A 25,904-nucleotide genomic window follows, 5' to 3' on the forward strand; every position below is an offset into this window, starting at 1 on the left:
TAGCATCTGCCCTCTCCATGCCAACTCATTTCCAATACATTTAAAATTGAATTGCAGCACCTGGCTTTAGCTCTGCAAGGTTGTGGCCCATCATCTAATCATTAGACCTTTCAAGACCAGAAAAAGAGAGGTACAATATGGCTTTCAGGCAGGCTTTAAAAAAAAACAATTCTAAAAGCTTTAATCTTAAACATAGCAATACCTCAGTGAATTTGAGCTTTTGATCTGGGGCAGAATGTGTTTCCAGATTCATTTCACGCTGTGCTGTTTCAGTGAATATAACCACCTCACCATGGGGTTCTGCTCCTAGGCCTTCACAGACACTTCAGAAAGCAGCCTTAATGTTGGAGCTGGCAGTTTCTGTACCACTCCCACCCCTGCCACAGAGGCACTGGATGATGGACCAGTGCCTCTGTACTGAAAAGTGTTTTGTAGATTTAACTGGTTGTGGAAGCAGCAGTTTCCTCATCACAAGTGTCTGCAATTGCACCAGTATGAAGATACTGGTATAGCTCATTCAGATAAATGCAGAGCTGCAGTAAATGCAGTGAGTTAGAGATGTTGTGTGTCACTATTGCCATGCTTAGCCTGGGACTATTAACAGCACAACTGTGGTTGTGTTTAAACAGCTTGGGCTGTTCAAGAAGTTTGAGCTGCTCCTGGTCTTGTGGAATGGTTGGAGATGTCATTTAGGCAGAGCCCAAGACAGAAAACAAGAAAGGGTTACTATAGTGGCCATTCAGGCTCTTGTTTCTGTAAGGCATTGTGGTACCTTTTTGAATAGAAATGAGCTGAAATGCAGAAAGTTTTTCTTGTGTGGGATGTGTGATCATTTGATGAAATACTAAAACTTCTCACTGTTTTATTGTGTGGAAAATCACAGAAAGGACTTTATTTCCTATTGAAAAATTACCACAAGAAGATTTTGAGTGGTTGGATGCAGAAACGGCTATGATACTGTGTTTCTGCCTTTTCTGAAGAGTAACCACTGCTGGTTTACTGTGTTTGCTTGCTTCATTTCTGTGCTAGGGTATGAGCAGGGGGCAGGTCTGAACCTTGATTGGCCAATCTTTGATGTGACTTTCTCTAGACAAGCAAGTAGAGTATTTACTGACAAATATTTCTGTCTCTCATTATCTGTCTTCCATGTGCAAAGGTCACAGGAAGTAAATAAAAGTTTGAAATAGTATTCTTTTTTACCCATTCATTATAGATAAACTTAGACATTCACAGTAGCTGTATTTTCCCTGCTGTGGTCTAATATTGCCAATGTAAAACCAAATATTGATGCCGAGCTGATGTCCAGTGTTGATCTTAGTCTAGTACTTCAGAAGTCTCCAGTCTGGAGAATGCAGATGATTACAAGTTTTCTGATGAGAACTTATTGCCTCTTTTTTAATTCAGAAATGATGACTTACAAAAACTCAAACTTTATCTTGTGGGAATGTAACAGTTCTGCTATGCAACTCATTTGAGGCAAAGTTGCTGTTGTCCAGGAAGGAAATTTGTGTCAGAAATGTCAGTCATTTCAGCAGAAACAGACTTGTCCTGGGTATAACGTTCAACAACGACCATGGAGGGCTCAATGCTGTTTCTGGGCTTGGCAGCAGAATCCTGGCCTCCTGCCTCCCAGGCAACTGCTGGCTCCTCATCTGCTGGCTGGAAGAGGAACAGTTTCTCTCTGCTATGCTCTTACAGCAATTTTTGAAAATATTTGACTCTATCCTATTGTAGAGCAGAAAAGTCCTATGAGAATGCTTGTGAGATAAAGATTGTTTTCAGCTATCCTGGAGGCTGAATAACTTTTCTAAGATATATGAAAACTTTTTTTTCATTTAATTTGTGCTAGTGCACATTTTTCTGATTAAAGGAGTGTCACAGCATGTATGTAAAAAGCATGGATCTGGCAAACAGGAAAATTCGTTTCAGTCCTTCCCTCTGTCCTGGCATGGGTTCCTTGGCATTGCTGATAGTTTTACAAACATTTTTGCCAGCATCTGCACCACTTGCAGGTTGTGTGGGAGTGTTGATCTGATGGAGGCAGGAAGGCTCTGCAGAGGGATCTGCACTGGCTAGATTGATGGGCCAAGGCAAATTGTATTAAATTCAACAAAGTAAAGTGCTGGGTCCTGCAAGGCCAATGGCACCCTGGCCTGGATCAGCACTGGTGTGGCCAGCAGGAGCAGGGCAGGGATTGTCCCCTGTGCTTGGCACTGGTGAGGCCACACCTCAAATGCTGTGTTCAGTTCTAGGCCCCTCACCACCAAAAGACATTGAGGGGCTGGAGCATGTCCAGAGAAGGGCAACGGAGCTGGGGAAGGGTCTGGAGCACAAAATTGATGAGGAGCAGCTGAGGAAGCTGGGGGTGTTTATCCTGAAGAAAAGGAGGCTTTATAGGGGCCTTGTTGCTCTCTATAACCACCTAAAGGTGGTTGTAGCCAGGTCAATCTCTTTTCCCCAATAACAAGTGATAGATAGGATGAGAGGAGACAGTGTCAAATTGCACCAAGAGGGTTTTGTATTGGATATTAGGAAGGATTTCTTCATCTGAAGTGTCATCAAGCATTGGAACAGGCTGCCCAGGGAAGTGGTGGAGTCACCATACCTGAAGGTGTTTAAAAATCATGTAGATGTGCTTATGGACATAATTTAGAGGTGGACTTGGCAGTGCTGGGTTAACAGTTGAACTTGATGAAGTTTGAAGTCTTTTCCAACCTAAATGCTTCCATGATTCTACATGTTGTGGGATTTGTAAAGGAGTATGATCACTGTGCTTCCAGGAAGGCCATGGAAACTAGTAGGCATGAGCTAATGAAGTACCATAAAAAGAGTATGAAGTGAAAAAAACACTAAAAATATGTGTAAAAACACTATAGAAATAAACCAAATTCAGATGGCGAAAGAGTGTGAGTCTTTACAGCATTACTGGTGTTGGACAGCAAATCCAGAAGCTGCAGGTCTGGGTGGTCTAGACCCACACTCCCTGTGGGGCAGGACTGCCTCTGGGCCCACAGGGGCTGCATGCTGTTGCTTGCTTTCTTCTTGGATATCCTAGTTGGTAGTGCATATTATGCCACTTGAATGTGCCTCTCTTTTTTCTTCCCAGGGAATGGCTTTTACACTTAAAGAAAGGCTACAGCTGGGAATTCATGGCCTCATACCTCCTTGCTTCCTGAGCCCAGATGTTCAACTCCTTCGTGTGATAAAAAACTTTGAAAAGCAATCTAATGATCTAGACAAGTATGTCAAAAACATCTTATTTCCTCTCCCTTTCCTCTTTACTTTTCTGTTCTTTAAAGCCTTGAGGAAAACTTGTGGATTCTGCTTCAATGTACATGTTTCCCTCTGAGTCACTTTTTTCCAGCTCTCTATACTCTCCAGCAGCAGAATCACAGAGTAGTTCAGGTTTAAAGGGACCTTAAAAATTATGTAAGCTCAAACCTCCTGCCATGGGCAGGGACACCTTCCACTTGACCAGGTTGCTCAAACCCTATTCAATCTAGTCTTGAACAGGGCTGGGACAGGGCTGGGACATCCACAGCTTCTCTGGGCAACATGTGCCAGTGCCTCATCATGCTGACACTCAAAAATTTCTTCCTAATATCTAATCTAAACCTACCCTCTTTCAGTTGGGAACCATTCCCTCTTGTCCTATCAATGCACGCCCTTGTAAAAAGTCCTTCTCCAGCTTTTATTTGGGCCCTGTTTAGATACTGGAAGTTGCTAGATGTCCCCAGCACTGTCCCTTCTCCAGGCTGAACAATGCCAACTCTCTCAGCCTGTCTTCACAGGAGAGGTGCTCCAGCCCTCTGATTATCGTCATGACTCTCCTCTGGACCTGTTCCAACAGGTCACTGATGTTACTTTTTTCTACCACTCTAGTTTTGGAGAGTTCTGGTGTACTTTGGCTGCAAAAAAGAAGCAGGGCACTGAAGGTAGAGGGAACACATGTAGTTGATGTACCTCTCTGTGTGCTCCCCAATACATTCACTAAAACACTGGATGGAAGAACAGAAAAAAAACCTGACAGTGTGTTAGGAAAAAATAAAAAAAAAAAAAAACAGAAGCAATATTGTATTGGCTAATCTTTCGAGTTTTCATTGCATCCAGTATTGTTCATCAGGGTTACTGATGGAAAATGCTGTTTGATTCCTGCTGTGAGGACAGTAGGGTTTGCACCTCTGTCTCTCTCAGCTGCAAACAGTAGGGTTTGCACCTCACCTCCATTGATCTGAGGACTGAGGCAGTAGGACTCTTATCCTGTAGACCAATTGAACTGGCTTTTCTGTGTCACAAATATCCATGTTGATCTTGAAAATTCTGTATTGATAGCTGTGTATGATGCCTTTTGATGCAAATTTTAAAATTCTAAGGTTGTGCATGGGTGTGGCGCCCAGCCCTGCTGAGTCATTGCGAGCTGTCACTGAGGGTGGTGGAGCTGACCAGGCCCTCTGGGAAATTTTACTCCAAGTACTTGCTCATGATGTGGCACAAAGGAGTGTCAGGGCTTGGGAGAACTGAGTGCATACTGAGTGAGCCAATGACTGCTTGTTGTGAAACTATGAACTACCATAAATACTGATGTATAACTTGTTTTTATTACTTTAAAGGTACATTATTCTTATGACATTGCAAGACAGAAATGAGAAGCTTTTTTACCGACTGCTGACTTCTGATATCGAGAAATTCATGCCCATAGTTTACACCCCAACAGTTGGCCTGGCTTGTCAGCAGTATGGTTTGGCTTTCAGGAGACCACGGTGAGTGAAGAGACTGCGTTTGCAGTTCTTTCATTTCATGTGAATGTTTCTTTTGTGTGGACACCATCTTTATGTGGGTGGCCCAAAACATCTAAAACTCAATCCCTCATCAAAAAGTGAACCAGCCAGCAGCTTTGTGTGTGTACATTTGATGATGAGTTGGGGAGTCGAGAATGGCCCTGACTTCTTCCTATAAACAGTGAACAGAGTGGTTTTGTTCTCAAACAGTGCTGTACAGTCCCCAAACAGCTTGCTGAACTTAGGGTTGCACCCCTCCCCATCTGCTGTCTCAGGAGCACCGAGTGCCCTCTGCAATGCTGTTTGAGTAATTGTTGGGTTTTGGATACATTGTGCTGATTTTGAACTTTTGTATGCACTTCCACAAACTACCCCACTAGAATCATCTTCGTAGATGATGCTCTGCATCAGTGCCTCCCTCTCTGCTCAGAACAGTCACTGTATAAATTCATGCAACATTAAGCACTCTGTACCATGTTGGAAGACCCCATTCTGCATAATTCTTTTTAATGATTAATGCTTAGATAAATCCCTTGTTAGCTTTTTGAAGTACATTTTAACCTAGCCTGAAAATTCAATGGTATGGTTCGGTTTTCTTTGTAGGCTTTTGAATTTTTTGGTCCTTGAAATGTATCAGTAGTCAGATGAACATTTAAGCTTTTGAAATAGAAATTTGCGAAGTTAAGGAATGGAATAATATAATTTACAAAGCATTTCACAAGCATGAGGTTTGACTCCAGTTTCAGCTGAGGATAGTGCTACAGGTGGGGCAGCTGAGGCAAGTTCTACTGACTCTAGGTCACAAGGGGTCCCTGAGGCACACCTCAAAGATGTAAGGGCTGTGTAGACAAGATAATTAATAGCATTTTAGGTATAAGATTATCTTGGCAAACATGCTTGCTTCCCTCTTGTGATGAAAATTCCCAATAAAGCCAGTGTATTCCTTCATGTGAACTGCTCCTTATGACTGCTTTTTGGCTCGTGTCTGCGCCAGGTAATTGTGTTCTGGGCCTTGATGTGCACCTTGGGGATCTGCTGGGCTGTGGAAAAGTCATTCATCTATCCAAGCCTTGATCTTATGCCCTCCTCCTCCTCAGTGTGTATGAGGAAGCCAGAGAAGGATCTGCATGTTTTAAGGGGGGAGGACACTAACTTCTTCTGGGCATGAGTTAAAGGTATCAAAGATAAAACAGCCCAGATTGTGTCTCCAGGAGCTGTGAGAACTGTCAGGCAGAGAAGGGCACACTGCTGGTTCTCAGCTAATCAATATTAATGCAGCAGCTGCTGATTCTCAGGTAATCAATATTCATGCAGCAATTGCTGCTGTACACCCACTGTGTCTTTGCCTCCTGGCTGCCTTTACCTTGCAATAAGTTAAAACAATATTTGGGAGCTTTGCTTCTTTTATTTTCCATCCATTGTTATCTTCAGGAAAGCAGGGATGTCTTTCTACATGCTGAGCTCTTTCTGCAGTTGTTTCTGTTGGAGAATTCCCCTTCCTGTAGCTCCTGTCTTTCTCATGTTTAAAATCCACGTTATTTTACTAACGTGATAGGAATGTCTGTTCTCATATTCCAACAGTTTTGCTGCTAAATTTGGGCTGGGTCTGTTCTGGATTCCAGCCTATGGCTTCTTCAGGAAAGAGCAAATGACCATGTCCTTGGTACACTGGATTTCCTGTGGTGGGGAGTTTGTTTCCCTGAAGATAGAGAATTAATTCCAGCCTAGCTTCAGATTTGGATGTAATCAAGTTGTTTTAGCAGACAAATGTTTTTATTGTGAAAATAAAAGAGCTGGTATATCATGTAAAGTGATGAGACTAAAATGGGAAGTGTATATATGTGCTATTTCTTTCAATCTGACTCTTACTGTCTTGGAGGATATATTTTCTGTCCTGGAGCATATTAAGTACATTAGAAGCTGGCCTGCAAGACACATAGTTCAAGATAGGATGCCAATACTTCTGCTAAAATCTCCATTTTAAAGCCCCACATTGTGCTCCAACATGGATACCCACATAGCAAAGCCCACATAGCACAGCTTACTGTGCAGTCTGTCTGTGGCCACAGCAGCAGCAACCTTTGGATACAGTTAGCTTCTTCCCCATGCTGGGATCTTTCTCAGCCCCATTAGTGCTTGGCTTTATACTAGAAGGTTGAGCCTGGAAGGATCACAGTGCATGTAACTTTCTTACAAAGCAGCTCTTGTACAACAGCATCTAAAAACAGTCCCAAGATGTCCAGCAGGGCTTCCCTCAGAATCCTTTATCAGAGCATGTTTATCTATATTAACATGCCTGCAGGCTTTGTTTGTCAGATACTGTTGTAATTGCAGGACTCAATGCCTCTCTTCCCTTTCTCAGTCTTTATATACAAACCCTTAAAGGGTAAATCTCTCTACCCTGCACTTTTATGGGGCCAGTGGACAGAGTTCTCCTTCCAGGTCAGGGCTCCAGCATATACTCCCTGCTAGCAGATTTATCTGCTCCAAATGGAATAAGACACCTGATGTTCCTTTCTTTCAAAAAGCTATCCAGCCAGCAGTGTAAATGAACAGGTTTTCTATATTTAACACTAGAAAAGAGCTGCTAGGAACAAAAATACTTCTAGGCATTCAGCTGTTCTCATGCTTATCTATGATGCCTACACTTTCCCCACTTCTTCTGATGGGCCTGAAGGCATAGCTCCTGATGCCCCAGCACATTCTCTGCCTTCCCCAACTCCTACTGCCTTTCTCTTTACTAGTTGCTTTAAATCCTTCAGGCAGGATTTTTTTTCCCATTGACCTCAGACTTCGTCCACTATGATTAAGCCTCAGAGGTTTAAAATGACTGAAACAGAGGTAGAGCCATAACATTTATAAAAATTACATTCAGGCACTGTTGCCTAAGAACTATGAAGTTTTTGCTGGAAGGTGTCTATCTTGAATACATTTTTCCCATCTTGTTTTCCAGCCAGCTCCCTGGTGATTTAACAATATTTGTTTATTTAAAGCCATGTAATAAGCATTACAGCCTTCAGGCTAAAGTACAGTTTCATTTTGTATTTTGATTTTTTGAAATAAGAAATATAAATCATTATGTAATTTGTAAGTACAGGTTAAAGTACTAAGCAATAGCACTGCAGTAATGATTAAGAAGCCTGTCACAATCTCTTTTGTATGGTCAAACCATGTTAAATAAGCACTAAAGGAAAGTAACATGTCCAGAGAGAAGTCTTCCTAAGCACAGGTTCTGTCGGCAGCTGTGGACAGTAACAGGAGGAGTATAGGACTAGATAGGCAAACATGCTCACTTCTTTGGGACCTCTCAGGTTATGCTCCTCCTCATTTTGTGTCTTGTGGTTGCAGTTTTGTTGCAATAATCCATTGCCCTCTTTGACTCGCAAGTTCTGTAAAGGTGGTGAGGGGACCCAGATGTTTGCACATTGTCAAGGCCAAAGGATGTGACTGAAAATAAAGAGTCCCAAGGTAGCAAGACTTGTTCCATATAAGGAATATATCTGTTGCAGTGTAGGATGATCAAGGATGATTCAGACTTAGGGAAGATTTCTTGCAGAGTTGTACAGCTTCAGCTCCTATGTCTGCACATGTGCAGCTTTGCAGACTGTCTCCTGCAATCCATCCCTGGCATCCTTCACTCCTCCCTCCCATCACTCCGGTGCCTCTACAGATGTCCATGCTGCTGTGTAATGACGTTTCAAGGATAAATCTGGGCAGATCCAAGTCCTTTTCGGGCCAGGCTGGCAGTAATCCAAACAGCCAGTTCACTTCCACCTGGACAGGAGCTGTGCTGCTGTGCTGAAGCAGAAGCAAGCTGCTCAAGGAGTGAGGAGAGCAGGTTTGCTTACGCTCAGCAGCAGTGATAACAAAACTGGCCTCAAGCAAATGACAGGCTATCCTAGGGTATCCAAGGAAGATGTGCCTTGAAGTGTTTGCTTTTCAAAGCTCAGGAACCCCTCATACACATCAGAAGTTTGCTAGAAGGAAAGAATGAAATATAACAGAGCAGGACTTGCAACTCTGAGACACTAAATGAAGGAAGGAAGGAGGAATCTTGGTTCTTTGATCCTGCTAACAGACAGAGTCACCATTTCCTTAGAAAATGCTTCTACCACCCCTATAAGCTTTCAGACTGTGCTTGAGAGTCCTTTTTGCTTTAGAGTAAGCATACAAAGCCTCTACAAAAAAATGTGCATAGTAGTATTTCAATTTTTTTGCTCTTTTTTAATGTAACATGCACTTAATGAGTACTGTGGGGGTCCTTATGGAGCACAGGACTGAACATGCGCAATGCTATTTAAAAGGTATGTTTTAAGCCTGAGGATCTCTTTTTAATTGTGACAGTACCTTTGAAAGTATCACTTTAGTATCTTCACAAAAAGATAGTAAAGAGGAAGTTTAGGGCATGGAATTAGGGGTTTATTTCTTCTGTGATGGTGAGGGGTAGTTTATTACAGTGGCATGAGACCACAGTCTCTCAAGACACTAGTTAATTCATAAACACAGTGGTATTTGAAAGTAAAAAGTTGTCAACTGCTCCTCAAAAGCTTTTGGCATCCCCTGAGAGTAGGGCTGGAAAAGGTGATTGTATCACCATTGGAGAATGGCTATCGGGACAGAAAAAACTTGCCTAAGTTCACTTTTTTTTCCTATAAACGTAAATATCCTTGAGAACTGCTTGCAGAACAATGCAAAACATCTTGGGATTAAGCTGAACCTGGAGAAAGCTAACAGGATGCAGATGGTGTGAAAATTAGGTCTGACAGAATAATGATCTGTGTGTCTGATGAAAAATGAGTAAATGAAACATCAGTCAATCTACAGAATTGTCTTGTCAGCAGGTCTGGCTCTGATCAGTGACTGTTTTTTGTGGTGTTGTGCTGTCTGAGCAGCAGACAGGAAAGGAGGGAAAGAGAGAAAGTTACCTGTCATTTTTGGACACTTTAAGACCAAGTCAAATGAAATTAGAACATAAGTGGTAATCCCACAGACATGTCCCTAACCACAGAATTGTCTCCATTCCCTCTTCTATAAAACATTGGAGACCAGAAGTGAGTGGGAAGACTGGGGTTTGGATTATTGTCCTGAAAGTTTGTTTTGTAACCCCTTTAGACAATCTCTACTTCTTGTAAAACCAGTCATCATAACTTCTCTTGTTGCCCCCAGCCTGGTTCAGCCTTCTTGCAGAGGCGGCTGAAGTCAGTGCATGAGAAGAGGAATGTTTAACAGTGTGTTTGGGTAACATTGCCACAGCCAGCCAAAGACTGGTCTTGTGACTGACTGAAGGGGAGGGAGTGTCTGTGGAAACCCTCACAGAGACCATGTGTAGCCAGAAAGCCCTGAAGAGGCTCTCAGGACACATGGGTGAGAGTCAGTCATTGGTAAGGGACAAAATTATTAAATGAGGGGATGAAGACCATAGTTGGAATAGGTGAGGAGAAAGTAGTTCATGCAGAGGGAGCCCAAAGCTGCTGAAAATGGCTCAGCCTGTTTGGAACTTGAGAGCTGGCAAAGTAATTCAAAGGTTCCCACTGCTCTCTCTCCCCCCACTTTCTTCAGGCAAGCCTTTTCAATGTGCTGTACCCCATCCTTGTCCCTTCTCTGTTCCCACTTCACTGAAGTGTTTTTCAAAATGTGGAGACAAGCACAGATTGGTTTGTGGGCATACAGAGAGAAGAGCTGCTGTATTGGTCCTGCTCTGAAGTTCCATGCAGGCTGGGGAATGGGATGGACATTCTTGGTGTTGTGAGGCTGTAACACAGTTCCTACATTGCAATGAGTGAAAAAGGGAGTGAAGAAGGACTTAGCTCCATCTTTTCATTAGAAAACCAGTCAATGCTCCTTGTTCCATGTCTCTAGTCTTCTCTCTCTCTCTCTTTTTTCCTCACATTTCCTAAGAAAAATGTGTATGCACTGGCTCTAACAACCATGATAAACTTTTATGGGCATGAGGAAAACGTCAGGCCTACAGAAGTTAACAGCAAATCTCATGTTAATTTATGAAGGTCAGGCTTTCCGCTCCTGTCAGAGGTGATTTAGGTCTAAGTCTGTTGAAATTCCCGAAATTACCAGGAGAAGCTCGAAGGAAGAGGTGGAGTTGTCCAAAAGAAAGAGGTTGACCTGGTGAAGGAAATACAAGAGAATGTGTTCTCCTTTGATCTGGCATAAATCTGTGCTGCTGCCACAAGAAACAACCCCACCTCAAACAAAAAATGCCAAAGACAGGGAGGAGGGAGAAGAATTATTTAGAATAATGAATACCAGGATGTAAATTTGAGGGGAAATGGTGCTGACTGTCATGAAAACCTTGCACAGCAGTATCCATTGGGCTGTGGAACAGGCACGGATTGTGCTCAGAAGGCCAACCGTGTCCTGGGCTGCATGAAAAGCAGAGTGGCCAGCAGGGCAAGAGAGGTGATTCTTCCCTCTATCTGCTCTGGTGAGACCCACCTGGGATGCTGTGTCCAGCCCTGGGGCCCCCAACACAAGAAGGACATGGACCTGTTGTAGAGAGTTCAGAGAAGGCCACAAAGATACTCAGATGGCTGGAGAGGCTCTCTTGTGAAGACAGGCTGAGAGAGCTGGGCTTGTTCAGCCTGGAGAAGGGAAGGACACCTTACAGCACCTGCAGTTCCAGGAAAGCTGGAGAGGGGCTTGCACGGGGGCATGTAGTAATAGGATAAGGAGCAGTGGTTTTAAACTGAAAGAAGGTAGGTTTAGGTCAGATACATGAAGTTTTTGATTGTGAGGGTGATGAGGCACTGGCATAGGTTCCCAAGAGAAGCTGTGGATGCCCTGTCTCTGTAAGTGTTCAAGGCCAGACTGGATGGGGCTCTGAGCACCCTGGTGTAGGAAAAGGTGTCCCTGCCCACAGCAAGAGGTTTGCCATGATTAGATGGTTTGCCATGGTTAGATTATCTCTAAGGTCCCCTTCAGACCAAACAGTTCCGAGAGCCTATGATTCTATGACCTGATTATGGAAGAACTAATATAAAAGCTGCCGTTACTTTCTGTATTTGCTGCAATTTATGGCAAAAGTTAGGGTTTTTTTTTTATTAGATGGACTCACTAAAAGCATACCAAATTATATTTCATTTATCAGGAAGCTAGTTTCTCTAATATTGTCAAAATAATCTTTCTTTTCTTTGTCAAACTTTGTTCTAATTCTGTAATCATTCTTGGGACTCCCTGCAGTGTATTTTAAAAGGGAAGGTGTGGGTCCTGGAAGAATTTGCACAGCACAGGAAGGAAATATAATCAGGGTAGGACTTAATTTAACTTCCCAGGGGTTTTCGGTCCCACCTTAACCTCTGCACTATCAAGTAAAACAGAATACATTGTGTGCTTAGCAGTGAAACGGATAAGGGCTTCTTGGTCAAAATCAACTGAGCAACAGCACTGATTGACCATCTCAGCCTGTTTCTCTTTGTAATCCTATAATCTTCCAGTTATACTGAGATAGTTCCAGGATCCAGCACACAGTCAGGTGTAGGACAGAACCTCCAAAAAAGGCAGAGGAAAATCAGGGCCAAGTCAAATTTTCCTACACTTGAAATTGTTTTTGAACAAAGAATATCAAGCCCCTTGAGCATGATGACCTTAAATGCGGCAAAGGTTACTGAATTTGGGAAATGCCCACTCTTGCTAGTTGGTGGAATCCCTGCATGGTGGAAACTTAGGCCTACCCTCAATGCCTGGTCTTTACCAAACTGCATCTCTAAATTTATTTGTGGGTGACAGAAGGCAGTCTGGTCTTTCCCTCTTCCTCCTGCACATTAGCAGCAGGCTGACCCTCACACACACAGACCTCCTCGGAGGCCCTCCTAAACAGTATTGTAACACCACTGCTGGAAAAGACACTGGGAAATCTGGGGTTGTCAAGTTTTAAAATACAAGGAGGATTTAATCCCCGAATTATGCTGTGACTTGGCTGTTCTCTGGTTCAACCAGAGAATCCAGTCCTGAGAATACAGTAGGGAAAAGCAGCTCATGACAAGCCAAGAGCAACATGGGTCTGCTTGCCTCTTGCCTTAATCCTAGAATGTGGACAGCAGAGATCCACTGGGGACCTGCTTCCAACCCTCTTGCCTTTTCACATTGCTGCATAATGACCAATAACAACAAGTACTGAGCTGGTCTTTCTCCATCAACTTCCCCCTGGGAACGGATATTTATTCTTTAGGCTGATGCCTGACTAGCAGAACTGATAAATCCGGGATTCTTCCTGGTTTCTGTCCAGTGTCCCCTAACATTTCATATCTGTGAAACCTTCTGTTCCTTTCCACATCCCCTTCATCCTTTTTTCACATCCACCTGTGCTTCACCATAGCCCCCCACAGCAGCCTGTGCTCCTCCCCTTCCCCCACCGCTTCCTCAGGGAGCAGTGAGCACAGCTTTCAGCGCTCTGTTTGCTGTCCCCTCTGATTTCCTATCTGTACCTTTTTGATCCTGCCCCATAACCATTCTGGTTTTTCCTTTGGTTCCCTCTACAGTCACCCTTTTCCTCCTTTTCTCTGCCTTCTGTTTATTCCTGCAGCCCAGGAGAGCTCTAAGGCTTTGTTAGCAAGGGCTGAGTAGGTACTAAAGTAGGTACTAGGTGGGAAGCAGCACATGTTGTGTGCAGCTGCAAACTGTGTTTTTGGGCAGCTGTCAGGAAAATTGTCATTGTAAGGTCTATGTTCCCCTCCCCAGAGTGGTAAGGGCATGAACCCCATTATCTTTTCTCTTTATCTTAACAGTAATTTTCATAAAAGGGTATGGGAACAAACATCTTGGAGACCTTTGCCTTTCTGATAAATTTGTTGAAATGGGCTAACAGGTATGAGAGAACACAGGATAATTGCCTGTTTCCTGGGAAAAAAGGCCCTGCTAAAAATAGTGGTGGGTGTTAATAATTTGGCAGATAGGAGATGGATCCAAAAGCTTTGCTCCAGGCTGTGGTCTGGACCTTCCTGCTGTGGCAGGGAGTGGACTGTGCCCGAGCATGGAGAGATCTACAGCTTGCCCTCATATATGCTCAACTTTAATCTCCCTGTGCCCAATCTTTGACAGTTTTCTACAGCTTAGCAACTCTCAATCCCTTGGGATCATGGAGATTTCCCAGTGTGGGTTTAGGGGAGTTATACAGATAGTGAATCTTTCATTATTGTACCTTGGAGCCTGTATCTTCTGGCTTCCACTCTGAATTTTGAGCTTCCTACCTAAAATATATGGTGATAACATTAAGGACATTTATAGTAGTAATGAAATTATTCATGTTGCAGATCATTTGAAATGAAATCTCTTACTGTATTTAAATTATAGATTTATTGCCTTGTAAGTCTCTGTATAGATTTCACTAATAGTTGATTGTGCTTGGTTTCTATTATTTTTTCATTATTACCACAGGGTACTGGTCAGCAGCCTACAATTTACAAAGAAAATTACCTAAAACAATGAAAATTTCCTGGCCTTTATAAAAAAATCTGAAAAAAAATAGCTGATGAATCATCACAGAGATTTTGTCCGATCTGATGATTAATTGTACTGTATTTAGACAAATCAGTGCATGCTAGCACAAAGTTTCCCTCCAAAGTCTGTAGCCCACAGGCATTTGTAATCTTAAGCTCCCTAAAACAGCCAAGCAATTTCAAAGTTTATTTTGTTGTTCTGAAGCCTTTTGTCCTGTTCTGGCAGAGACCAGAATAAAAAAAGTCAACAGTGGGGGTGCAGTTGGTGGAAATGTCCCTAAAGGCTCATATTGCTCAACCTGTCAATTTTGTATGAGTTTTGAAAGTGAAAATAAACCAAATGTAGACCCTTCCTGTAACCACATTTTATTTCATCTCTAACACAGACTGGCCTTAAATCCAGAGTGGCTCCTGCAGCCTGTTCCTCTGGCACAGCAGTGAGAGCTTTCTGTGGTTAGTATGCAACAAAAGCCAAGTGCATCAGCTGATCCCTCCCTTGCGTGTGTCCCTTTTGCAGCCTTGGGCAGCCAAAACACCCACCAGTCAGCTGGGCTTGGGGCATCATTCAGCCAGACTGCAGAGAGCACAGAGCGGCGTGCAGCGGCTGTCAGCAGCCCTCCACCCTGACCAGCCAACTTGGTTTTTCATTTCTTCACTGTGAAAATAATTTTGACATGTGCATTTCAGTGTTGCTCTGAGACAGTCTTGCTTCAGGTTTTCTGAGAGCGTTGTGCCTTTGTGTAAGGAATGGCTGTGATCACTGCAGAAGGTCAGCTTGTGCCATGCCTGTCAGAGCTGTTTTCTGTCCAACCTTATAGCTCACTGTAGGTTTCTGGCTGCTGTCTCACAACTTTCTCATGACTGTCCAACGGCAGCCTGGTGCAGGCTGGGATGCTGGCAAAGATCTGACTCATCTCTTTTGTTTGTAGCTTTTTTAAGTAATGATTTCCCATGCACTTCCTATGTCTTCTAAGGGAAAACCAGGCCAAATTAAGTTAAAACACTCAAGGACTTTTATGTGAGTAGAATTTCATCACCCTCAGGTTGTAAGTGGAGATGCTTAACCTTTATTAGTATTCCAAGAATGAGCCATTCCTATCCAGATAGAAGCACTTGCTCATGATGTTTGCTTGTCTGATATAAGTATTGGGAATATGTGCATTTTCTTAACATTAATTTACACGGTAGTTTTTATCATCTCCTCACTTGTGGAGCAAGTTCCCCTCATAGCAACCAGACTAGAAGGTCATAAGTGCAAAGAAAATCAAACAAAGCTTGAGTTTTGCTGCCTTTAGTCTTGCAATTCACTGAACTGCAATGGGAGCATACACACAGAGAGCCAGACTCCTTGGAAGGACCCTCCCTTGGCTGGCTGAGAAGTATCTAGAGAATTAGGGACCTTACCTATCATTTTAATCCAGTTCCCTTCATCAGTTCCTCTTCTCAGGAACAAGGAGTTACATAAGGCAAAGCCTGGTAGCCCATTAAAGAAGACACCTCTTTTGTGAATAAACAAGGCTGATGGCCTGATCTCTGTGCAGAAAGCATGTGGAATTTGCAAACCCTGAGCAAGCCTGACCATTGCAGTGTCAGTAAATATTGGATCACACTGTGCAAATACTGAGTATCTTATTCTTCAGAGAGAGGTCCTTTGGAGGAGTGAGCAAGGAGAAAAAGGATGAAGCTGCAATAGTTGAGTGGGAGGGGTTTTGTTGTTCAAGTCCTGTCAACTTAGGAGCTTTTGACATCCTTCTGGTGGTTTCTCTTTTCCTCCACAGATCATAAATATGCAAGCATCTTTAGTCTCAGCCTGTAAGGGAAGTTCAGGTGAATCAAAGAGTTAATGTCCTTTTGCTTCATGCTAGTATACGCATCAGTGATCAGTGCCATCATTTGTTCTGCTCTTTTGTGGCTTTTGACTAATGTGATGTGAATACTGGTGGCCATAATTTCTGAGTAACATATATGGTAAGTGTAAAGAGGCCATTAATTTTATAGATGTAAACAGATAACTGAGGTCATAGGAATGCTGCCCAAACCCACAGCACAGGACAAGATTGGAAGAAGAGCACAGCAATGGCCAAAGAGATTTTACATGGAGCTTGATGAAGCAAAGGCTTTGATTGCATTTGATTGCAGTGGATTTCTGTTCGATTTCATGTCAGAGGCAGCAGTGGGGCAAGACTACACCAGGAGGGTTGCCAGCATAGCCACAGGAACGTTGGTAATTGCCAAGGAAAAGCCATTAGGAAAGGGAGAGAGACTTCTGGGTAGGAGGGAAGTGAGGAGAGATTTAGAGCTGTGAGGATGGATTGCATAATGTTTTTCACTCCCCTCTGTGCTTGGGAAGTGAACATTCTCTGTAAACAAACAATAGCGCATTAGAGATAGCACTGCTGGCTCCTCTGCTGTTTCTAATGGGAAATAGCTCCCAAGTCAGCATTGCTAACCAGGACTGTCAGAAAGGGGAACATTACTTAGCCTTTTTAATGAAGTAACTTGTTACTGAATGAAAGGATTAATGGATATTTCTTTTTTTCTAATATCTGAGACCTGTTAAAACTAATTCCTTCCCAAATGTCTAAAAGAATCATAGAATCATGGAATGGTTTGGGTTAAAAGGGGCCTTATTGATTACCTAGTTTCAACCTCCCTGTCATGGGCCGGGATACCTTCCACTAGGTCAGATTGCTCAAAGCTCCATCCAGCCTGGCCTTGAACACTTCTAGGGACGGCAAGTCCCCAAACTCTCTGGGCAACATGTTGTAGTGCCTCTCTATCCTCACAGTAAACAATTTCTTTCTAATATCTAATCTAAACCTGCTCTGTTCCACTTTGAAAGAGGTATTATCTCTTGTCCTATCACTACAAGTCCTTGTAAAAAATATAAATGTTATTCCAAAAAGCCATCACTAGTATCTAGTACCACTTCCTCTAGGTATCAAATGTTCCATGATTTCTTTGTCTCTGAATTTTTCTATAATGTGCCTTGTAGTTAAGGGATTGTTGTCATTGTGGGACTTCCATCCAGAATGCCTTCAGAATGGCCAAGATCCAACCAGTACTGGGGCTTAGAGCAGGATTCTTCTTATGTCTCACATGGTACACTGTGTATCTTTGTAAGTCCCGGAGTACTGTCATGAACTCAGGCAGGATAAAACCAGAAAAGAAAAGATAATGGCCCTGGCTTAGGGATGAAAAAAGGCCTTGTGGGTGAATGTACTCAAGGCTTTTGATGGATTCTGCAGTGACCTGCAGTTTTTTAGATCCTGCAGTCCAGTTCAGGCAGTTTGACTGGACTTGCTGACATCCAGACAGAAATACTGCCTCGGTGACAAATTAAGAAGCTGTAACCCTCCTTGAAGTTTCCTGGACTCTTACAGATGTGCTCAGTGGCACAATAAAATCTAGTCTGACTTCCACCTTAACCAAAGGCAGCTGTAGTGAAACCTGTGATGTTAATGGACTGAATATGAGACTGCAGCTCTGAAATCGTAATGGATGCAGGCTGAAGCACTCCCTGCTTTTAATTACCCCCACAGAGCTAACAGCTCTCTGAAGGTTACTATTTAACCAGAAGTAATGGTACAGCATCTGCATTCTGGATTGAAATTGCTGAGGTAGTTAATTTTTACTAAACTCTAGTTCTTGTAATTTTGTCCCCATGCATGACTAAGCCCATGTAGAATGGCAGGTTCCTGGGCACAGGTGAGTTTTCTGGTCTGGAAAAACATTGTATCTCTGCCCCACAGAATGCCTATGTTATGTGACTTGATCAAAATTACTTACATTTTTAGCTTTACATTTTAATTGAATCCTTGTTATTGAGTGCCAAGGAGATTAAAGGGAAACTGCTTCATTTCTTGTTTCTCTGAAGCAATTTATCAACTGTAATCTCAAGTGAGTTGGAGCAGACATGATGACAAAGGCAGAATAAAGATGATAAAGGTTGCTGAGATTTCATTTCTCCTTCAGAAGGCTTAGGCTGCATCTTTTCCACAGAAAAATTAAGTTAATTCATTTTGTTGCCCCTTGGATGTTTCTTACTTACTGGTCCTCATAGGCTATTCTGGTCCTCTTAGTATTCAGAGCTCTACCTTGCTGTTCTCAAAGGCACAAATAAGTTTTTGCTCCTGTTACCTCTCCTATAATCATGGAACCATAGAATGGTTTGGATTGGAAATGATGACAGATCATGTAGAGCACCCCCTTGCCATGGACAGGGACACATTCCACTAGATCAACTTGCTTGAGGCTATCCAACCCAGCCTTGAATACCTCCAGGGAAGGTGCATCCACAGTTTCTCTGGGCAACCTGTTCAAGTGCCTCACCACCCTCATAGTAAAGTGTTTCTGTGTCCTTGGGACAAACCTGGCTGCTACTCCTCCGTGTTCACTCATCAGCAAAGCTTTTGCCGAGTTTGGTTTTGTGGAGCTTGTCTGTTCCTTCTGCCTGTCTTGCAGAAGGGATTTTTGGACAGATAAACCCTCTGCCAGTTTGGAGCATGTTTATTTAACTAATTGGCCAGCTCATCTCTGTGGGTAAGATGCTGTCAGGAGGGAGAGCACAACTCTCCTGGGGGTCATGCAAAATGAGCACATACCTGTGACCCCTGACTCTGAAGTCTGATGTGTCTGTTTCCCTTTGCATCTCAAAAATAGCATTAATTTACTCAACTGCTTGTCAGAATTGGTCATTGCATATTCCATCTGCAAAGGGATTTCCAACTCACTACTACCAGGATCCCCTTCTGAATGCTTGAACACCTAATGGGAGGCCACAGAGCCTCAACCAGATTCAGGGACTTGCTTCAGCTGGTGCCTAAAGGCATTGGAAATGTAGGTGTTTTATTGAACCTGGGCCCTTGGCTCTCAGATTCAGCATTAGTAAAATACGAGGCTTGCTTAGATACATGCCCACTTCCTGATGTGTCACTGAGAGAGGTCACTTTCCCCACTTTTCCCCATGGATCCTCATTTCTGCTCCTCCTGATGGTTTCCCTTGCAAAGCTGGTAGTGCCATTAGGGTGTTAGTCTAAAATAAACCATGTGCTTTTGCCTGAAGTAAAGTAAGGAGCAATTAGCATCGAATACATAATATTAAGGAAGGAAACACAAATTCTGGATGGCTGTCTCACCATGCTTAGTTCTCAGTCACCAACCAGGCTATCTAAGCCAAGGCAGTCCAATGGCAGCTGTGAGAGTCTTACTCCCAAGGAGCATAGTGAAAGTAGCCATCAAATTTTGGAAGACCCGAGCTGAACTCTCTCTGCTGGCAAATCCTGAGCAGGGATTGAAGACCAGACCACTTCCCTCCCAGTTCAAGTGTCAGAATCAAGGGGCATTGGGTAGCTGCCCTCTCCACTTTCATATGAAACAACTCTCAGTTCCATTGAGCTGCATGACCTGCAGTGGGTAGACAGTTGGGTTCAGCTTCTGCTGTGAGCTCAAAATGTTTTTCAAAGGTTAAGTAGCTGGTGGACTCCCTTCAGTACTGAAGAGATGTGAATGTATGAGGCACGCAGCTAAACACTTAATAGATGTCTTCAGTATGTATGGAAAATGTTACCTTCAAACAATAGCTTTCTTCCTAGCAGCATATCACAACCTGAAATATACGCAGGGATGTTACTAATTTGCACTTTTAATTCCCAGTTAATAACTGCTTTCTAAACATAGATGGCAGCAGTACAGTACTCCCTTTTTATGAAGATTGACATCTGTGAATACTGCCTTTGAGGCAAGCCATGTGTATGTGATTAGTTCATTGGTTATTGGCACAGTGTTAAAGAATTACACTGAATAAATGAAATGTTATTTTCCTTTTTTGCCTTTCTGATCCGTCTGTATGATTGTGACTTGATCAGTGTTGAAGTCAGCACTTTTATTTTCCTTCTTTTCGAAGTAAAGGGCATTTTCATTAGGAATCCCACAGTTGACTGTGGGAAGATATCTGTCCCCTAGAAGAGTCACGTGAGATAAGCCCTTGCCAGAGTGAGTAGCCCAATTATGTTTGATTATCCATCACTCATATGGCCTTACAATGGAAGTTGTTTCCAAGCTTCTTCTCCCTAATGTTTCACATTAGAAGCCCAAACCGTGACCGGATCTGAACTTTCTGGGGCGGAGCAATAGTTGAGAGATGTAAGCAACAAAAATCCATTTTTCCAACTGTTACTAATTGCTGGCACAACTCCTGCTTTTGTGAGCAGATAACAAGGCAAGGAAAATGGCTGCATCCTTCTGCCAAGGGGAGTCCTCGAGTTAGAGCCTTTGGTTTGCACTGATTAGACAGTACTGTGAGCAATGTAAGCAATTTTCCCTGACATAGGTATAGAGGACAGGTTGTTTCTTTTGGGGTCAGTACAGCCTAAAAGGAACTTCAGCAAAATCCCAGAGTATCAGAGCAGAGATCAGTCAATGTAAATAATATTGTCCTGGGTATTGAAAGAATCCCTGCTATAGATACTCTTTTTGATAACAACAGCAGAGAGGCAAAAAAAAAAAAAAAAAGAAGCCACAAATCTAAAACATGTTTCAAAAACAATCTCTTCCAGATCCTAATTTTATTTAAAAAGAAGGCACTTTTGTTTAAACCCTGAAGACCTTTGCATTGAGAAGTGATTAACCTCTGTGCAATCAGCTATGTTATTTTCTATATAAACAATTCACTCTGAAGTTACACCCAAACATTTGATTTTCTGTTTCACTTCTCATAATTTTTCATGATTTTCACTTCGTGCATGTCAAAATCTGGGATCAGATATTAACGGGGAAAAAAGAAACACTGTCACAGGGGCAGGTTTGGCTTGATCAAAGCAAATGTCATGGCAGATATTGATCCAGTTGGATTGGAGTTCGGTGGACTAGAGAGGTGACCCAAAACATCTAGCTCTGCAGTAGCCATCCCCATCATTGACCCTGGTAGCTGGGTGAGAAGGTTCATGCATTCACTGTCTGGATGGCCAGGAGCTGTAAGCTCCTCAGGAAAGAATGAGTAACAAGGCTTATGGTAATACCATCAGCCTCCACTGCATTTATCAAAATTGTTTTAACTAGAAGACTCTTCTGCGCTAAGGCAGAGTTTGCTCCTTGAAGCAAAGGTGTTTCACAGGTGTAAAATATTCAACACTGGTGGCTGCTCAATGAAGTTGCCATTAAGGATGTTGAGCCTTTTGGTTTGAAAATGAGAATTTTCCTTGCTATTAGCAGTCTCTGGAGGTCTCATTTTTGTGTCAGTGAGTTGCCTGGTTTTGTACTCAGCAGCTTATGTCCCTCCATTTTCAAGCTCACCTGTTTTCTTTTATCTTGGAGTTACTAGTTTTATTACAAGGCTTATTTTTCTTCTCTTTCTTTCCTTTTCTTTTCCTCTCTTAGGGGATTGTTTATCACCATCCATGACAGAGGCCATATTGCAACAATGCTAAACTCTTGGCCTGAAGAAAATGTTAAGGTATGTAGCATGTCTTCTGTGGACTGGGAAATTACAGGCAGTTTGGTGCAAAATTTAGTGGAACTGCTTGGCATCATTTACAGAACTGGCTGTTTAAAAGGACAAGCAAAGAATGCTTTTCTTCCTCAGACAATTTTCGGGCTGAACTTCAGTTTCAATTCCCAGTCAAGGTGGGACTTCAGAGACTCTATCATGTATGTATGCAGTCAAGAACGACTTTTTCAGAGGTAGCAGGGTCATGGTCAGTGAAAAAAAATGTGCATATTAATAAAAGTGTACAGAATAGGGGCCCTAGTGAAAAAATAAGATATGTGTATTGAAGAATTGTGTGGCTAACTTGTACTAAAGCTCTTTACAATATCTCTGTAATTAACATGCTTGTAGGGCTCCTTCCCAAGTCCAGTGAGTCATGCAGCATCAAGAACACTGGCAACTCTGCAAATCATGTTTGATATCCAGCAGCTGAAAATATTACTGACACCCCACCCAAAAAGTGTTCTTGTGAAGTGTTTTTCACTAGAGCTCGGGGCTGGGCAAGTCCCTGGCATGCAATGAAGTCAACACTTAAGACAGGTTTTGCCAGTCACCTCACTTTATTCTATCAGTCTGAAAGTACATCTTTCTGGGAATTTCCATGGCTATTGACTGGGTTTTGGTTTCCTGTCAATCATCTGCTTCTTCCCAAAACAAAGGTTTGGCAGCTGAGAAAATATTGCAAGCATTTTCCATTTCTAAGGGGGAAAAAAATGGAAATTTAACATATTTTCAGAAAAAGTGATCACAGTCATACAAACTTGTGTTTGGAACCATGGAGAAGAGAGGCAGGCTAGGTATTTTGTCCTTGTTCTGTCCAACAAACTCAATATTTCCATTTGTTTCCAACTCAGAACTGTGAGCAGAATTCATTATGGCTAATAGAAATGTTTTTGCAGATGGGGAAACTGGCACAGAAAGATTAGAGGCTGTTGTTGAAACAGCCCCTCTGGCACCCAAAACAGACCACAGGAGAGGCAATGGTCCATGAAAGAGATTCAGACTATCTACTTTCCAGGTCTGCCAGACTACAAAGGCAGCTCATTTCAGCAGCACAGGTTCCCTGTGTCTTTGTGCACAGACTTCATGTCTGAACTGGTAGGCTACTGGAACACTCAAGATTTTGAGATAAGCAGAGAGGCACCTGGACTGTGCCTAAGTCCCTGGAGGGACCCAGTTTTGTTGGTTGTTTTTAAAAGGCTGAACACCCCCCACTATTGAGCACCACCCACTGAAGACAGTGCAGAAATACCTGGAGATGCTGCCCACATTTTGCTCATCAGATTTGGCTTATTAAGGCTTCATGGCAGTAGTGCTTACTGTAGAAATGGGAAATCTGGGCCAAACCCTGAATCCTCTGCCTGGAAGGTCTGGAAGGGTGCTGGTGCTCTGCTTAGCTTAGCAAAGCTTCAGCCAAGCTCTAATGAGCCACACCTTCAACCCTCCTGTCAAAGCTGGGCTGCCTTGAAATAATCATAGTACCAGAAGCAGAACAAGTGAGAAGAAACCATTTCTGGTCATACTTATGTGAGAATGTGGGAGGTTTGTGTCTCTTCCAGGATGGCTAATGAATCCTGACATGATGAAATATTGGATGAAATGCTGGCCATACTCAGGAGTGCCTTCCCATGACAATTTTGTCTCTGCTTCCTTAATCTTGTACTCTTTTCTTCACAATGGCCCAGCTAAAGCAAAAAGAATGCAAAGAATCATACGGGATGGGTGTCATCCTGGCAGCTATGAATTCAAGCCACTCAAAGTGAGGATTGTGAAGAAACATGTATTTTATTCCAAGACAAGTGTGCTGCCATGCAAGCTACTGCACTGGCCTTCCATCCTTCCTTGCCTCCCTTCATTCCTCCCTCTTTCTGTGGGATGCCTGCCCTAGAAGTGTGCTCAGGATCTTGAATCCCCACCAGGATTACTGCTGTACAGGGCTGCTCAAAATCCTTCCCATGGAGAGTTTTCTGCTGGTTCACTCAATGTAGAGTATCAGTTCACCCTGTAAAGGCTGACCTTGTGCAATCAGTGCAGAGAACTGGGAATGCCAACAGCAGCACTTACCTCTCTGCATTGCCTTGGCAGCTTGGAGATAGTGTAGCACTCTGGATCACTCTGCTGGGCCACCTGCCTGCTACTAAGGCACTGCACACCTGCACTGGTTAACTGGGTGCAGCCTGAGGTCCCCAGAGTCATCTTAGTTAATATCAGCTACCTAGTCTCATATTGTGAGTACTTCTGCAGTGCCAGTGAAGAGGGAGCTGAGCTTTTCAAAGAGAAATTCATCTGTTCCCAAACAGCTGCTGGAGAGAGCAGATGCCCTCTGGAGGTTTCTGTCTCTCCCCATCAGATGTCAAATGAATTTAGAAACCATTTAGATGGCTGTCATAAACTGCACACCTAACCTTTATACAGTGACTTCACTAGAGTCATCAAGAAAATTTGTATCACAGATGAAAGAAAACAGGTTCCTAACTGTTAAACCTGTAACCTCCTACCTTCAGGTAGAAGGATCTGCCCTGCTCAGCCAGAGATTAATGTCCTCTTTGTTGAGCTCTGATCATATGAACATGATGTTCATAAATAAAATAAAAGCATTATTAAAATAAATAAAAGCATTACTTTAACATCCTTGTGTATCAGGTGCTCACAGAAACTGTGCTCTTTTTTTGGGGTGTTTTTCAAATCCAAAGAGCCACAAACAAACGTGAATCCAGTTCCCCCTCTCTTACTAATTGCAATACATTTCTCCCATGCTGTATTTTCTGTTCTGACTCATTTGTCAGTGCTGCCTTGAGGAGCTTTGGTAACTATAGAGTGCTGCAGCCAATCCAAGGCTGAAGAATTTTTCTCTCTCTGATGGATATCTAAATGCTATTGAAAGGTTTTTAGGTTTGCCTGAGAACACTTATTTGGATGACAGGGGATCAGTGCTCCAGAAAAATATTTTGATTTATTAGAACTTAATTTTGTTTTAATATTCTCTGCATAGTTGGAATATTAACTCCATTTAATTTCAGCATAAACCTGCAGCAATTAATATGCTTGCTGATTTCCCTATTCCCACTACTGACTTTCAATCCCAACTGCATCCTCTGGGCGTGGTAAAGAAGTAAGCACACACCCAAAACCAGATGGAGCCCACCCAAAAAGAGACTTTCTCATTGCTGTCACTTCACATTGACTCAAAAGGAAAAGCAAATAGCAAAAAGTTCAAAAATGTGTATAGTTTATGTTGAATAAGAAAGGACACTGAAATATGTTTCTTCCACAGATGCAGTTCCTAAGCACGCTTTATTCTTCTAGAAAAAAAGATGAAAAAAATCAAGACCAGATCTCATTTGTGATACTTCTTGTAGTACAGCTGGGGATGCACAAAAAGCCATGCTGCTGGGGTCTGTTACAGTGAATTGAAGTACTCTCCATCAGAGCTGCTGTTGTCCCACACTGTGAGCTGCTTCCTGTTAACCACACTTTCTCTACCCCCAAAAATGAGCAGCCTCCTGTTGCTGACAGCTAATTAACATGCTGTCAGGGACAAGGAGCAAATATCCATTGCACAGTGCATCTGCAAAGTGGCATCAGTGTGGAAACAGTGGTTTTGCTTCTAGAGCCTTGGTAACCCCAAACAAGTGTCTTTTGATCTTCCTAGGCTATTGTGGTGACAGATGGAGAGAGGATTCTTGGTTTAGGAGACCTAGGAAGTTATGGCATGGGCATCCCAGTTGGAAAGCTCGCTTTGTACACAGCTTGTGGTGGAGTTAACCCACAACAATGCCTCCCTGTCCTGCTGGATGTTGGCACAGACAATGAGGTAAGACAATTTTTCATTAATCTGAAATGGGGAATAAAGAATCAAGATTAGTGCTTAACTGGTGCCAGTTCCCTAAATGTGGAGACAAGACTGGAGACATCCAAAATGAGATGGTGGCTAGACCAGCACTGCAGAAAAATGGGAAGGTTTAATTCTGGTTTGATGCATGAGACCCTTTTTTCCTTGTGGGGAACTGAAATAAGCGCTAAATAGACTCATGGTCCCCTGGTGAGAAGACTCAGTCTCTGAGTTACCAGCTGGAGCTGAAAGCTCAGCTCCACCTTTCAGCATGGCAAGGTGAGTTGACAGGCTTCGTACAGGAGGTCCCAGAATGATTGTTCCTCTGGTAATTGTGAGGGACCAGGCAGATATTCATG

The 25,904-nt window shown here is 42.9% G+C and overlaps 1 protein-coding gene across 2 annotated transcripts in view; it reads left to right on the forward strand.

Annotated features, from left to right (window-relative positions):
- ME3 (malic enzyme 3) overlaps positions 1-25,904 on the forward strand; it is a 117,134-nt gene that overhangs the window by 60,624 nt on the left and 30,606 nt on the right. For both annotated transcript variants that reach the window (XM_064719363.1, XM_064719372.1), the window contains exons 2-5: positions 3,107-3,240; positions 4,611-4,760; positions 21,605-21,680; positions 25,366-25,527. In XM_064719363.1, coding sequence (XP_064575433.1) covers positions 3,110-3,240; positions 4,611-4,760; positions 21,605-21,680; positions 25,366-25,527 — 519 coding nt within the window. In that variant the 5' untranslated portion in view covers positions 3,107-3,109. The remainder of the gene's footprint in view (positions 1-3,106; positions 3,241-4,610; positions 4,761-21,604; positions 21,681-25,365; positions 25,528-25,904) is intronic.

This window comes from Zonotrichia leucophrys, chromosome 1, assembly GCF_028769735.1.
Source record: "Zonotrichia leucophrys gambelii isolate GWCS_2022_RI chromosome 1, RI_Zleu_2.0, whole genome shotgun sequence".
NCBI classification, from domain to species: Eukaryota; Metazoa; Chordata; class Aves; order Passeriformes; family Passerellidae; genus Zonotrichia; species Zonotrichia leucophrys.